The 13,847-nt window shown below is 50.7% G+C and overlaps 1 protein-coding gene across 4 annotated transcripts; it reads left to right on the top strand.

The window, feature by feature from the left end:
* The first annotated feature begins 360 nt into the window (after window positions 1–360).
* LOC110139702 (uncharacterized) lies at window positions 361–13,392 on the top strand. Of its 4 annotated transcripts, none has more exons than XM_020897725.2 (11): window positions 361–501; window positions 1,544–1,706; window positions 5,713–5,790; window positions 6,794–6,867; window positions 7,167–7,300; window positions 7,671–7,863; window positions 8,650–8,863; window positions 10,060–10,207; window positions 10,528–10,716; window positions 11,041–11,226; window positions 11,327–13,392. In XM_020897725.2, the coding sequence occupies exons 3-11, from the start codon at window positions 5,756–5,758 to the stop codon at window positions 11,480–11,482; spliced, it is 1,329 nt and encodes a 442-aa protein (XP_020753384.2). In that variant the 5' UTR covers window positions 361–501; window positions 1,544–1,706; window positions 5,713–5,755; the 3' UTR covers window positions 11,483–13,392. The 4 variants fall into 4 exon arrangements, with proteins under 4 accessions (XP_020753384.2, XP_020753372.2, XP_020753376.2 ...); XM_020897713.2 differs by having other exon boundaries at window positions 1,460–1,706; XM_020897717.2 differs by lacking the exon at window positions 1,544–1,706.
* The last annotated feature ends 455 nt before the right edge of the window (window positions 13,393–13,847 follow it).

The following is a 13,847-nucleotide window of genomic DNA, read 5'->3' as shown; positions in this document are numbered from 1 at the left end:
CCGGCTGGAGCAGTCTAAAACCCATGGCCATTCTTCAGATGGATCTAGAAAACAAATCTCTGCCACTGAGTTTGGCTCCCCCACTCCCCTCGAGAGCAGCCACCACTCCACACACCAGCAGACCCTCTGCCCAAGCTCAGCAGGGTGCCTTTGCGGACCATGCCAGGAGTGTGGGTTCTGACGGACCAGGGGCACACTGCCCTCTGTCAGGAGGCTTCGGGGGGCTTCTCTCTCCTCCTTACCCTCTAGCGCCTCTCTGACCACCCCAGGAATTGAGTTCCAACCCCACCTCCCCACCACTGTCACTTGTTGCCATGGTAATCCCAAGGCTGCCCTGGATACCCATTGCTGCTTCAGAATTCTCTGCTTAGGCAGGCAGCACACCCCACAGCCTGCTGAGAATGCTTCCCCTTTGCCGTCACCGAGCACAAAAGGGCAAGGAGCAGGGGCATGATCACCTACACGTGGTCTGCAAAGTCAGACACTGGCCTCTCCCTTCAGGTGGGTGGGGAGGAAAGATAGAGTGGGGTGGGGCTGGGAGGCTTTCCCCAGGCCAAAGTAGGGGGAAGGACCCTGTCCCACCACAGAAATTCTTTCCTCCCAAGGAACAGGGTCTCCCAACCCTGCTCTTAGGGTCCAAGGGAGGGAAGTCCCCCAGACAGAAAAGAGGGAAGTAGGGTCTTGCTGCCAGATTTCAAGCTGGGTGGGAGGAGGGCGGGCTGCTTGTTTCCAGGGAGCCCTTCTCCTTCTCGGGATCCCACGCTGCCCTGTGTTCCCCATGTGCAGGTCAGTCAGGCCGGTCTGACAGAGGGTTCCAGACATCCCAGGGCCCCCCCAACCACCACCACCAGCCCAGGGTATCCATGGGCCCTCCAGTCAAGTGCTCACCCACCTAGGAGGGCACCAGTCTCCAGGAGTGGTAGCTCCAGAAACCACTTGCCCAGTCTTTGCCTGAAGGGGCAGGACGAGAGGTGCCAGGACTCAGGGGCAGCACAGTCCAGCCCACGAACTGCAGGGAGAAACCAGGCCTCGGGACTTCGGGCTCCAACCCGAGGAGAGGGTGCACACAGCCCTCTTATCACACTGTAAATCAGGCTCAGACGAGCCGCACGGGCTCCAGGCTCTGTCACACTGCCACTCAGCGGACCCCAGCCCTCACCACAGCCAGCTCCACCCACCACAGCCAGCTCTCTGCTCCCCCACAAGCCCCTCAGTGGCCAGGGAGCCCCCGAGACAGCGAGACCTGCACACACCGCTAGCGCTGCAGCAGCCTCTGCTGGCCACCCGCACCCCCCGCACCCGGCCTCGGCAGGAAAGGCCCCCCGTGAACTCCACTCACTGACCTGGGAGGGGCCTGGTTTACCCCCGCTGTCTCAGCAGTTATTGAGAGCTCACATGCCGTTTACTGTCACAGTGGTCCTGGCTGGGACGATAAACTAAATGCTCTCTCTAATCACAGCCAAGCCCCGGTTCCCAGAGAGCCTGGGAAGAAGGCAGAGAAACGCCAAGCACAGAGATAAGTCATCTCTCCACCCCTTCCCAGAAACACTCCCTGTTGGGCTACACAGGAGCCCTGTCTTGGGCCAGAGCAGAGGTGCCTTTTGACAGTCCTGCCTGGGGAGAGAGGGAAAGTAAGTCCTTTCCATCAGAGGAAATGCTTGACAGAAGGAACCTACAGAAGATACTGTAGAAAACTCAGCAAAAGGGTAGGTAGCCCGAGGGAGTAAAGTGCTGTTTCCACATGTGCCCAGCAGGCGGCAACACAGAGCAGTCTGCATCCACCCATGCCCAGGGCAGCAGGGCAGCCCGACCCAGAGGGTTGCGTTCTCTGGTTCCCAGGTGTGGCCTCTGCCCTCTACAAAGCCTCTCTCTCCTCTTTACTTTACACCTACTTTTCCCCAGCTGACTCCCTAGCCTGAACTGCAAAATTCAATAAATGAAGACACCACACACACACACACACACACACACACACCCCTCAACCTAAGAAATGAGGAGGGAAGTCAGAGCCCAAATTGGGGGTCACAGGATCCCTCCCTCTCATGCCACTGCCTGGTTATGCAAGGTTCCTAGGGAACCCCTTCTTCTCTACCCATCTGGGTTAGGATACCTATGCATAGAGGTATAGAGACCACTGTTTGGGATGGGAGTGGAGTCAAGGGGCTTCCGTGGCTCAACAGTAAAGTATCCACCAGCAGTGCAGGAGCCACAGGAGATGGGGCTTCAATCCCCGTGTCGGAAAGATCCCCTGGAGGAGAAAATGGCTACCCACTCCAGTATTCTTCTCAGGAAAATCCCAAGGACCGAGGAGCCTGGTGGCCATAGGGTCACAAACTGTAGTGCATACGGTCACAAAGAGGCAGACAGGACTGAGCTACTGAATACAATGGAGTCATAGAAATCAGGGAATGTCTATACCTTCTGTCATTTAGAGAAGTTAATGCAAGTTGGGTATAAAGTAATATACGACTGCCCACCATCTACACCAGGAACCAAGAGTGGTGGCACGAGGGGGACTCAGACAGCAATCAGTCCTCCACAGAGCAGTGTAAGCCTCGTCGGAAGAGAGAAACCAGCAGGCACACAGGGCTTTTCCTGCACCGCCTTCCCACTCTCAGGCACCTGCTGCCTGCCCCCACGTGAAGCACATGGCCAGACCCTGCTGGAGGCAGAGAAGTCACGTCCTGCACTCAAGTGGCCCCTGGTCTGGTTGGTTGGCCCTTGGGCTCAGTCCCACGCCTCCACCATTTCCCCTCCAGCCTCTCCCAGCGTCTATGTGCATGCTAAATCACTTCAGTTGTGCCGACTCTTTGTGACCCCAAGGACTGTAGCCTGCGAGGCTCCTCTGTCCACGGGATTCTCCAGGCAAAGATACTTGAGTGGGTTGCCATTTCCTCCTCCAGGGGATCTGCCCCACCCACGCATCGAACCTGCATCTCTTACAGCTCCTGCATTGGTGAGCAGGTTCTTTACCACTAGTGCCACCTGGGAAACCCTGGCCAAACTGGGACTGTTACCCCCTTTGCCTCCTGCAGGAGAGGATTATGATGAAAAGGAAAAATATAAATCACAAAATCCTTACAAAGATTTCCAAAAACGCTCTACCTATACTTGCACAACACTTGTTGAATTCTGGAAGTTCACATTTGCCCAGGTCTTATGAAACCTCAACCAAGCATTTAGTTGAATTCAGCAAATATTAATTGTGTTTCCTATTTAGTAAAGCCTAGGCCAGGTTTTGTGTTGGATGCTACAGACTGTGGTCTCTGACGTAGTAAGTTCTAAGCTCTAGTAAGCTCTAAGTCAGGCTTGGGGGGGAAAGCCACATTCATTATCATATAAAGAGATTAATAATAGAGTCAGATATGAACAAGTGTTATGGGGGCAAGCCTGAAGAGGAGGCATTTCATTCTGCCTCTTTGCCCAAAGCTAGGAGGCCAGGGAAAACTCCACAAAGGAGATGACATCTGAGCTTGGCCCTGAAGGAGAGTACGGGAGGAGGTTCCACTTGGGGAAGGAAGAACAGGGCAGAAACGGCAGCTTGGAAAAGCAGAGGCCTGAACCAGTGGCCCTGGACCAAAGGATGTGACAAGTCCGGACAGTACAGGGGAAGGGCTCATAGGTCAGGTCCCAAGGGCCCCCGACAGGACACCGAGGAGCCTGGACACATCCTGCAGGCAAGGCTTCGTCCTCGGCCTGCCTCCCATGTGACCCCAGTACCCTCCACGTTCCCTGCCAACAACGGGAAAATCATGCTTCCCATCCCTGGTTCCCACAAAGGCACAAGCTCCCTGTCACTGGGCCTGGGATGGCTGGTAGAGCCATTCCATGAATATATAACAGGAGGTTCATGTGCTAATCAGGCATTCACCTCATGTTGCAGACATGATAATCAGCTAGCAAGCTGGTCAGAGATTAAGCTGAGTGGGGCACCTGAAAGCACTGTGCCCGCTTTGGCCTGTTCTCACCTAAAGCAACTCCCTCAAGACCCATTCATTCAACTGGACAGGGAGCATAGGCTTTGGCAGCACTGTGGTCTCTAGCCTCAGCTTCCTCATCTGCAAAATGAAAATATTAGCGTCAAGCTCGTTGGGCTTTTATGAGATTAATGTATGGAGAGACCTGGCGCACAGTAGCCCAAATTAATGAAAGCTATTAGTTCTGAGGTGTAACGCCTCAGGCTACAAGCTGGACATTTGAAAGTGAGTAAGAGACCTGAATAAGCAAATAATAAATAATAATCAGAAAATGAGTAAGAGTTCTGGCCACAGGAGCTCACAACTCATAAAACAGCATGATGAATGTTGGGTCCAAAGTGCCACGGAGACCCAGACAAAGGCTGAACAGGCGAGCAGCAGCATGCCTGGGAGTGGGAGCACGAGTCTGTATTATTTTTAATATTTTATTTATTTGGCTGTGCCAGCTCTTAGTTGCAGCATACAAGGTCTTTGATCTCTGTTGCAGCATATGGGATCTTTAGCTGAGGCATGCAAACTCCTAGCTGTGGCATGTGGGATCTAATTCCCTGACCAGGGATTGAACCCAGCCCCCCGCCTCAGTAGCATAGAGTCTCACCCGCTGGACCTCCAGGGAAGTCCCGTGAGTCTGCATTCTGAGTTCCGAAGCAGAAGTGGGAAAGACAGGCCCTTCCAGCCTCTGCTCCATAACCTGGGCAGGGAGGGGTCTCCCAGCACCTCAGGAGGTTGCTTGAGTTTGCCTTCACCAGCACTTTCTCTTTAGTACACATCAAAAGGCTCCTCACATTGTGACTCACAAGTTAACTCCTCTCCAGCATTAGGCCATGCTGGCCGGGCTAGCCTGTTGAATAGTTCCTCCAACCTATTGAGTTCCCCCTGCTCTTTATTTATGATTCTGACCCAGCCTGAGACCACCCTTCAAGGTTAAGTTGAGCAGGCCTCCAGATCCCTCCTATGACCGGCTTGGTCCTCTCCTCCAGTCCTTCATCCTTTTCCTCCCACCTCTTCCTCTCCCGTCAGCCTATAGCTGGGTGGTCATGCTTAGTTCTGCTGCTGGATTGGGTGTGAAGGGAGGGAAGAGTCCCTGTATAAAGCATCTGTAAACACAATTAAACCCTCTAAGTATGAAGTGTAATTTCCTACCATCTTATTATATATGAAAATTGTTTTGTTTCCTTTCTTACACAAATTTCAATACATAACTCTCCTCCTACTACCTTAACCTTATGGCTCCAGGGAGGGAAGCAGGAAGGGCATGGGAAAAAGTGTGTCCCAACACATCCAAAGTGTTGTCAGGCAGAGAAGGGGTTCTTAGTCTACTTCTGTAAGCCCCAAGACGGAGAACGCAGACAAATGGTGAAGCCACAGGAAACACAAGTGAATGTGGCTGGAGCAGCCCACAAATGGAATACATCCTGTCCCAGGAGGTGAGGACACGGAGGAAAGTGCTTAAACACGGGTGGCTGTGGCCCTTCCCACAAATACGACTTGCCTTTGAACTCCCGGCAGTAGAGTGGGTGTGAGGGTTAGATCTCTTTATAACACTTTCCAACTCTGATTCTAGGATTAAGACAAATAGCACTGCCCCTCCATGAGACCAGAAGTTGGGACAGCAGTTGAGCTAATAAACTGAACTGATGGAAAATACTTTTAAATTAACTGGTGTGACAAAGGGTAGTGTACGAAGTCCTTTAAGGTATCTTCCAACTCAAAGATTACTGTTTTGTGATTACAGGTTCTGAAAGAGTGTCAGCTACTGGCAAATCTATACAGCTAAGATGCCAGTCAATCTTCTGTCTCAAGGCAACACCTGGTGGGTGGGTGTGAGTGTGTGTGTGTGTGAGTGTGTGTGTGTATGTGCTGGGTGGAGAAGAGAGCAGGAAAGGACAGGCGTCTGAAGGGCCGGAGCTTGGGCTCACATACTTCACAAAGAGTAGAGATCCAGAGTGGGACCTGAAGCTGGCAGCAGACACCAGGCCTGAGCAGGCCCACGCCCACCCCTCCCGAGCTGCAGCCAGAGCAGCCTGTTCCTGTGTTAGGAACACAGCAGGCCCCGCATGCCCTGCAAAGCCAGTGCAGTGGCTCTCACATTCACGGAGGCAGACCACAGCACTCTAAGTCACCGGAGCTCAGAACCATGCCAGTATGCCAAAGCACGGGCACTCAGTCGGGAGCGAGGGACAGAGGACAGGGTCGGGCCCAAGTGCCCACCTGCAGCCTCTCTGTGGGCTCCTGCCACTGGGGGTGCGGGTCCAGTTACCCGCCCCAGGACTGCCACCCCACTCCCATCCCTGTCCCCAAAGCACCCGCCCCTCTTCTGTGCTCTGATGTAGGGCTGTCAGAAAAGGACTCAGGACACTCCCTGTCCTGGGTATGGTTCTGGCCCAGGACTCACCCGGACCTTGATGGTTCGAGGGAAGTCCTCTCACGGAGTTCTCATTACCTGCTCCCCACTACCTACCGGTTTACGGCCCTTCAGCAGCCTCTTTCTCCATCCTAAGGACACCACATACCCTGCCCTGCCTCCTGCATCTCACGCTGGCCAGTCAAAAATGTTCTTTCTTCACCTGTCAAAAAGGTGCTTAGAATGAGCAGCAGCCCACCCTCTCCCCATCTGCCACCCTCAAAAATTCAAATGCTGAGTCAGTGTAGCCGGAAAAGAGGCCACCTTCTGCCATCTCTGAGGATCTGGAGGGCCTTCCAGTGGCCCCATGGGGGTGTATCCTTACTCACAGCTTCAGAAGCAGGCAAGAAGCAAAACCCCTGGCGCTCTCACCTCCCCAGGCTCCTAGACCACTCTTTCCTCTGCCCGTTAGGAACCACAGACCACCACAGAGACAGCAAGCCCTGGAGCCGGTAGCCGCCTGTCTGGGGCTCCACCCACCTTTCAGTGAGTCCACCCCTCCCGAGCCAGCACCACTCCCAAGGCCAAAAAAAAGAGAGAGGGTTGAAGTGCTCATTAGAAAGAATGGCTTTTGAAATGCTGTATGTCCTCATATGCAGAGAAAGCCCCCCACCTAGTTCTCACTGATCCAACCACAAATAAACTAAATCTGGGTCCTGCCTGGACATACCAGCAGCAGCCCGCTCCTTCCCTTAATGCAGTAACGGGTGAGGGAAGGCTGCCAGGAGGTGGATGGGGGAAGAATCATGGGAACAAGTCAATCACGACTTCTCCCCTTGCTCTAGACACTCCCTCTCCTGGGGACAGAAGACCCGACCCATTTCAGTACCCTGCTTCAAATGGCCTAGCCCTCAACCCCACCCATCAAGAGGTGCTGGCTCACCAAGCCCTTCCAAGGAAAAGCCATCCTGCGGCTCAGGTAAGCTCAGGAGTGAGGCAAGAGTGGAGTCAACAGGGGCACGTGCCACTGATGCAGCAGGCACCTCTCCAAATATCTTAACAGAAACATTTTAAGAGAAGATACTACCTATGAAGCACCTACTACATGCCAGGCACTATGCTAGGTACTTTATTTCAGATCCTCTCAAATAAAGACATTGTGGCTCAGAGAATTTCAGGAACTTGCTAGATGGGAGCACCCACCTAGTTTCTGCCAACCTCTCACTCTAGGAGACACATTCCCACCAGCTTTCACTATTAATGAGGGGAAGATAAGAAGCACCCTTCTGAACAGAGGCAGAAGTGAACCTCCCGCGATGAGGAAGCAGCAAGAGGGGGTTGCTTTGCAGGAGTCAGAAGCCCAGAATGAAATAGCCCCAGAAGACGTTAAATACCGCCTGGAGACCCTACCCAAGGCTCCACTCGAGCTCCAACGCCTAAGCTACTTCAGCCAGCCCAAGCCTCCATGGATTCACCTCAGTACAACCTATGGAGAGAGCCACAAGCCCTGGACTTACTACGGAGAGGAGCCCTCCCATTCAGGTGAGGCCTGGCATGGCGGGGTACAAGGTAACAGGGGACAGAGTGGCACCCTGCATAAAGCAGAAACTGATCCCTCTGTCCCCAGCCTAACCAGGGGCACTCCTGTGCCCCAGGCAGATCCCAGGCGTGGGAAATACCAACCCAGCAGAACGCAATGAGTGGCAAGTGACCCTGCAAGAGGCTTGCAGGCCATCCCCAGCTACACTGTTAGCCATGACCCCTCTGGAAGGGCACCCACTACCCTATCCCAGCCGACCCTCCTCCTTCCCGTTTGGGCTGGACCAGCAGCAGCTCTGCAGCCCAGGCTGCCAAAGCTCAAATTACCTAAAAGGGGCTGCAAGGCCACTCTGCAACGCCACACTAGGGACTTCATTTCTGGTCTCGGGGAGATGACTCTAAAGGCCAGAGGGGAGAGGAGGCAATGTGGGCATATCTGGGATCTGCCTTTGCTTGTGCTCAGTCGTGTCTGACTCTCCGCGTGTCTGACTGCAGCCCGCCAGGCTCCTCTCTCCATGGGATTCTCCAAGCAAGACTACTGGACTGGGTTGCCATGCCCTCCTCCAGGGAATCCTTTCAACCCAGGGATCGAACCCAGGTCTCCTGGGTCTCCTGACTTGGCAGGCAGATTCTTTACCCCTGAGCCACCTGGGAAACCCTCTGGACATCTGCTCTTTCCACATAAAAGGCTGGGCTCCGTTGCCCAGCTGGCCCCCACAATCCCCACCTTTCATCTCATGCCCTTCCCACAGACAGTAGGCCCTCTGCACACTCTCTCACTCCCCTTAGGTGACCACTACCTGACCACTCCTCATCAGATTGCCTTCCAGAGCTCTCCCCTTGGTCAGTCAATGTTCCCAGTTTACATTCGGGGCAGAAAAATTGCATCAGTAATGCATCCAGACTACAGGAACTGTATCAACCAGTATGAGAGAGACTTCCAAGCTCCAGAGTGCAATCAAGTCCTCAAACCTGACCCAGACAAGAGCAGCCAGGGGATCAAGTGAGTGGCCCAAACCATGGGCAAACTAGTAATTTTGCTATGGGGGGAGGGGCCAGAGGAGGACTCTGTTTCCCACAGGTAGTAACTTCAGAACTGTCTTCTGCCAGTTGAGAGACTTAACTGGAGAAGGCAATAGTGTGAAGGACTAACTGATAATCTTGCATCTCCATCTAGTTCAGACCTGTAACTTCAAATAAGTGTTGAGCAAGGACAAACTGCATGCTGTTCATAACCAGGGGTGGTCAGCTCTTCTCTTAGGCATCTTAGGAGATGTGAACTCTAATTGCAAGCCAGGAGGCAGGGCAGCCAGGCTTATCCAGTGCCGGTGAAATTGAGAATCGGACATTCCACTTGTCCAATCTTGTCTTAGCTTCTCCGCTATTAAAGCCTGATTCTCTGGGGGCTTGGAATGGCCCTCTACATACCCCTGACTCACTCCTGAAAGTTAGAAGGCCCAGCTCTAACCCAAAGCCAGTAACATGCACAATGTTATACAAATGTTACAGAAACGGCCATCCTATTCTAAGGTGGGAGTCATTTCAGTCCTGTCTGACTCTGAGACCCCATGGACTGTAGCCCACAGGCTCTGCTGCTCATGGCATTTCCCAGGCAAGAATACTGGAGCAGGTTGCCATTACCTCCTCCAGGGGATCTTCCCAACCCAGGATCAAACCCATGTCTCCTACACTGAAGGTGGATTCTTTACTTGTTGAGCCATTGGAGAAGCCCTTCTAAGATGGTAGATGAAAATCTTCACCCCAAAGTGATCAGGGCCACCAGCCTAGCAACAGAACCCCCCCGCCCCGCCCCCTCCAGCAAACATACTTCCAAGCTCCTGTTTCCCAAGACCACATTCTCTAAGCTGTAGCCTCAAGCTACCTAACAGGGTGATTCAGAAATTCTCTCTCTTGCCCTATCCTTCAGCTGCAGGTGTCACATCCTCTCTGCCGGGTCTCAGTCTGATAACCAGGGAGTGTGAAAACAAACGGAGATAAAATAAATTAAATTTTTGTTTTCAGAGGAGAAATAAATTTTCATTTGAAATTACCTGAAAATACACTGCATAATTTAGGCAGGCACACAAATGACCCAGCAAAGTAAGCTCGCAAAGGCCCCGATGCCTTTGTATTTGGCATCACTGGACTGGCTCAAAGTTACAGACTCAGATCAACAGAAATATTTTTTACCCCATGCAGCAAATATATCCAGACCCTGCGGAGGCTCCTGGCTCCTGTCTGGCAGCCCACTACGCACAGGCATGAGAAGCTGAGCTGCCCGAAGCAGGAGACACCCACCCTGGGTGGGAAGAGGGCTGCCAAATGTGATGGAGACGCAGTGACCAGGGTAAAGTGTGCACGTGCTCTGTCAAGGGGAATCACACAAAGATCCTAGCAACCCCCTCATCCCAAGATGGCGTGCAGGGAACAAAAAAAGAATTTACCCTGCCAAGATAGCCCACACCACTTTTCTTGGGAAATCCAGAAATTTGGCCTTCCCAAATCCACAGCCACTTACAGACTCTGAACTCTTCCTGACCACAGAGGTGAGGTATGTATGCACTTAACATATGCCTGACACGTGGTAAGTACTTAACCAAAGATAGCACTTAAAATCATTGTTGCTGCTGTTATCATTTCCCCAGACATGCATTCCTCTCTTCCCAGATGTCTTATCTACCTCCTCCCCAATCCCTGGAAAAAAGAGTCAAGGTTAACTGCCCCTCTAGCACATTCAGGGTCTTCAAAGCCAAGCTCCAAGCCGAAACTCTCAGCAAGCAATGCTTCCAGGACTGGGGAACTCAGCCCAGAGTACGCCATGGAGACCTTCGTCACAGAAGCGATGAGAATGCCCTGGTAAGTGCTCCTTCCGTCAGCAGGGGACTGTCCCGAGACTCTCCCTTGACCTCTTACCTGGCCACTAGGGTGAGGAGGGATGGGGGGAGACCTGTTGAGAGAGGAGTCTGATGTTTAAATCCAGGGTCCTTTGCAGTTCAGAGAGATTCTGAGCAAGTTGACCTCTCTTGCCCAAAGAAAAAGGAAGAAAACAGGCCCTGCTTACTAAGCACTAGACATTGCATTTTGACCTGCCCCTCAGCTGACAGAGGGTGCTGAACATAATATGCAGGAAGAAGAAGACTGATTCCTTTTTTGGCTCACTGCCCTCTGTCCCCTCCCAAGGGTACGGCTTCACAGGCACCAGCTGAGGATCAAACGACCACCAGGACCTCCTACCTGCCCTTATTTTCCGAAAGGGTGAAACTGTGTAAGCCCAAGGTCAACAGCATCAACTGTGAGAAACACACACTTCCTCCACTGAGCAGAGGAAGATATTCAGGTACAAAGGAGACACTGAGTCAGTCCCAGGTAAGTACTGTCACCGGCACACGGCAGAGAGGCCAGTGCCATGGGGGAGACATGCCTCGGCACCAGCTGAGACCCATGATCTCTCTACTTGTTTTCACAGGTCAGCCCAGCTGCCGACAAGCCAGCTCCCGACATATTTATGCCAAAAACAGGACTCAACACTAAAAAAAGAGGGGGAGACAGAGAGAGATTGAGAGAAAGAAACTACCCAAATAACCTATGCAGAAATGCACAGTTCAGGACACACATGTCTTAACAAACTCAAACGTAAAACTCAGGCCTCAAGATAGCTACCTCACAGCCTAGATTCAGCCTTCTCACTGGCATTTCCCTGGCAAACCCTAACCCTAGTCCTGCTCTTTGACTAGGGTGAGTAACCTCTTTAGACAGGAATGACGCCCTCTGTGTCCTAGAAGTTCAGTGCATTCCAAGAAACTTGAGGAAAAAAAAGATCAGAGTTTTTCCCTCTTGCTAATGAGCCAACGGCAAAGCATTAAGGCTTCTCAAATCAGTATCATCAATTAATTATATTCTATTTGAGAGACAGCCTCTGCTCACTACTGTTTATTTCCCTTCATATTTTTTCAGACATATTTCACATACTATAAAACGTACTCTTGTAAAGTGTACAACTCTGCAGTTTTTAGTATTGCTCACTGCTCCTTAAGTCTAAACTTCAAACTGAAGGACTAGGAAAAGAAAGAGAGTAAGAAGGTCTGAATATGATTAAAATTTTTTTAAATGATAATAATAAGTCTTCCATGTAGAGAAAGGATTCCAAAGCTCAAGTAAGGTAGATTCTGTTCAAATCTGAATAGTAGGTGTGTCTCTTGAAAATCTTTACCAAATTGAAGTCAGGATTGTTTCTAGATCTAAGGCAGGGATAAGAAGTAGAGGAATCTGCAACTGAATTTAGCCACCTATATCCTTGAAAGATTCTGTGTGTGTGTTTTCTGTGTGTGTGTTAGTTGCTCAGTCATGTCCAATTCTTGGGGCTCCTATAGACTACAGCCCACCAGGCTCCTCTGTCCATGGGATTCTCCAGGCAAGAATACTAGAGTGGGTTACTATGTCCTTCTCCAGGGATCTTCCTGAGCCAGGTATTGAACTCAGGTCTCTGGCATTGCAGGCAGACTGTTTACCATCTGAGCCACCAGGAAAGCCCCTGAAAGATTCTAGGGCTTATTATTTTGAAAAAAAACCTTCATGGACCCAGGGCCCTGCTTCCCCAGTCCAGAAAACATGTATCACACTGCCCTCTAGCAGCCAGCCTAAGGAATCACATCCAGCTTTCAGCTGAACAGTGCAGAGGCACTAAGGATGTACTGTGCTCATATATGCAAAGGCAGAAGAATTGGTGGGAGAAGGAATTCATACATTATCACCAATGTCCACTAAACATAAAGTTTATCTGAGATAGACTCTGCTTCCCTTCTACCTCAGTCTCTGCTTGAAAACAGGTGATAAATTCTTTTGTTAAGGGGGGAAAATTTGATTAAGATTTTCAAAGTATCTGAATCTCTCAGTCCATTCAGGCTGCTGCAAAAAAAATACCATAGCATGGCTTTAATAACAAATATTTCTGACAGTTCTGGAAGCTAGGAAGTCCAAGATCAAGGAACCAGTAGACTTGATAACTAGTGGGGCCACTTTCCTGGCTCACAGACAGCTAGCTTTTTGCTGTGCTTTCACATGATCAAAAAAAAGCCAAAAAAGGTAAGAGATCATTCTTGGGTCTCTTTCATAAGGACTAATCCCATTCTCAAGGGTTTAACCCTCATGACCTAATCACCCCCTAAAAGCCCCACCTCCTAATACCACCAACTTGGGAGCTAGGGTTTCAACAAATGAATTGGGGGTTGGGGAGGGTGGGGGGATACAACATTCAGTCCGTCACAGTGACTTAAAGTCAGTTCTTTTAAAGTGAGTTCTTCCCAAGAAACAGTGTAAGGCCCCACAAAAATGAAGTTAAAACCTGAACCCATATGGAAATAAAAGCCAGCTGCAGACAAGAGATGTGACAACAGGCTAGAAGTTGAATGTACTTGCTGCCACTCAGAGGAAAGGGACTGACTTCAACAGCTTATGAGAGGATAAACTCAAAAGGTAGTAACTTAAGAGTGGGATCCAGTGTCCACAACCTATATTCCCTGGGGCCTTTTTAAAAAATAAACTTTTTATTTTGGAAAAATTTTAGACTTACAGAAAGTTGTAAAGACAATACAAAGTTACTTGTTACTCTTCACAAAGATTTCTTGACGGTAAACTTACGTGCATTTTTCAAAACTAAGATTAACAATGGCATAATTCTATGAAGTAAACTCCAGACTTTATTTGGATTTCACCAGTTTCACCACAATGTTCTACCCTTGGGCCTTTGAAAAACAGGATTACGGCAAGGAACCAGAGGACCAGATAGGCAGTGTAGAGCCCAGTATAACACTGGGTCCTAGTTCCAACTCTGCCCCACGCTAACTACAGAACCTTCAAGTTTATTTCCTGAGCTGTTTCCTCTCTAAAGTACCTGTTCTTACAAATGCTGATGCTAGACACAAGTTTAGCCTTCATCTCCCTGCCTAACCTCTTATCTGAGAGCCACTAACCAACCAGAGAAGAGATAT

This window comes from Odocoileus virginianus, chromosome 10, assembly GCF_023699985.2.
Source record: "Odocoileus virginianus isolate 20LAN1187 ecotype Illinois chromosome 10, Ovbor_1.2, whole genome shotgun sequence".
Lineage (NCBI taxonomy): Eukaryota > Metazoa > Chordata > Mammalia > Artiodactyla > Cervidae > Odocoileus > Odocoileus virginianus.
The sequence above is the reverse complement of the archived record's forward strand: the minus strand, read 5'-3'. Positions and strand labels throughout refer to the sequence as shown.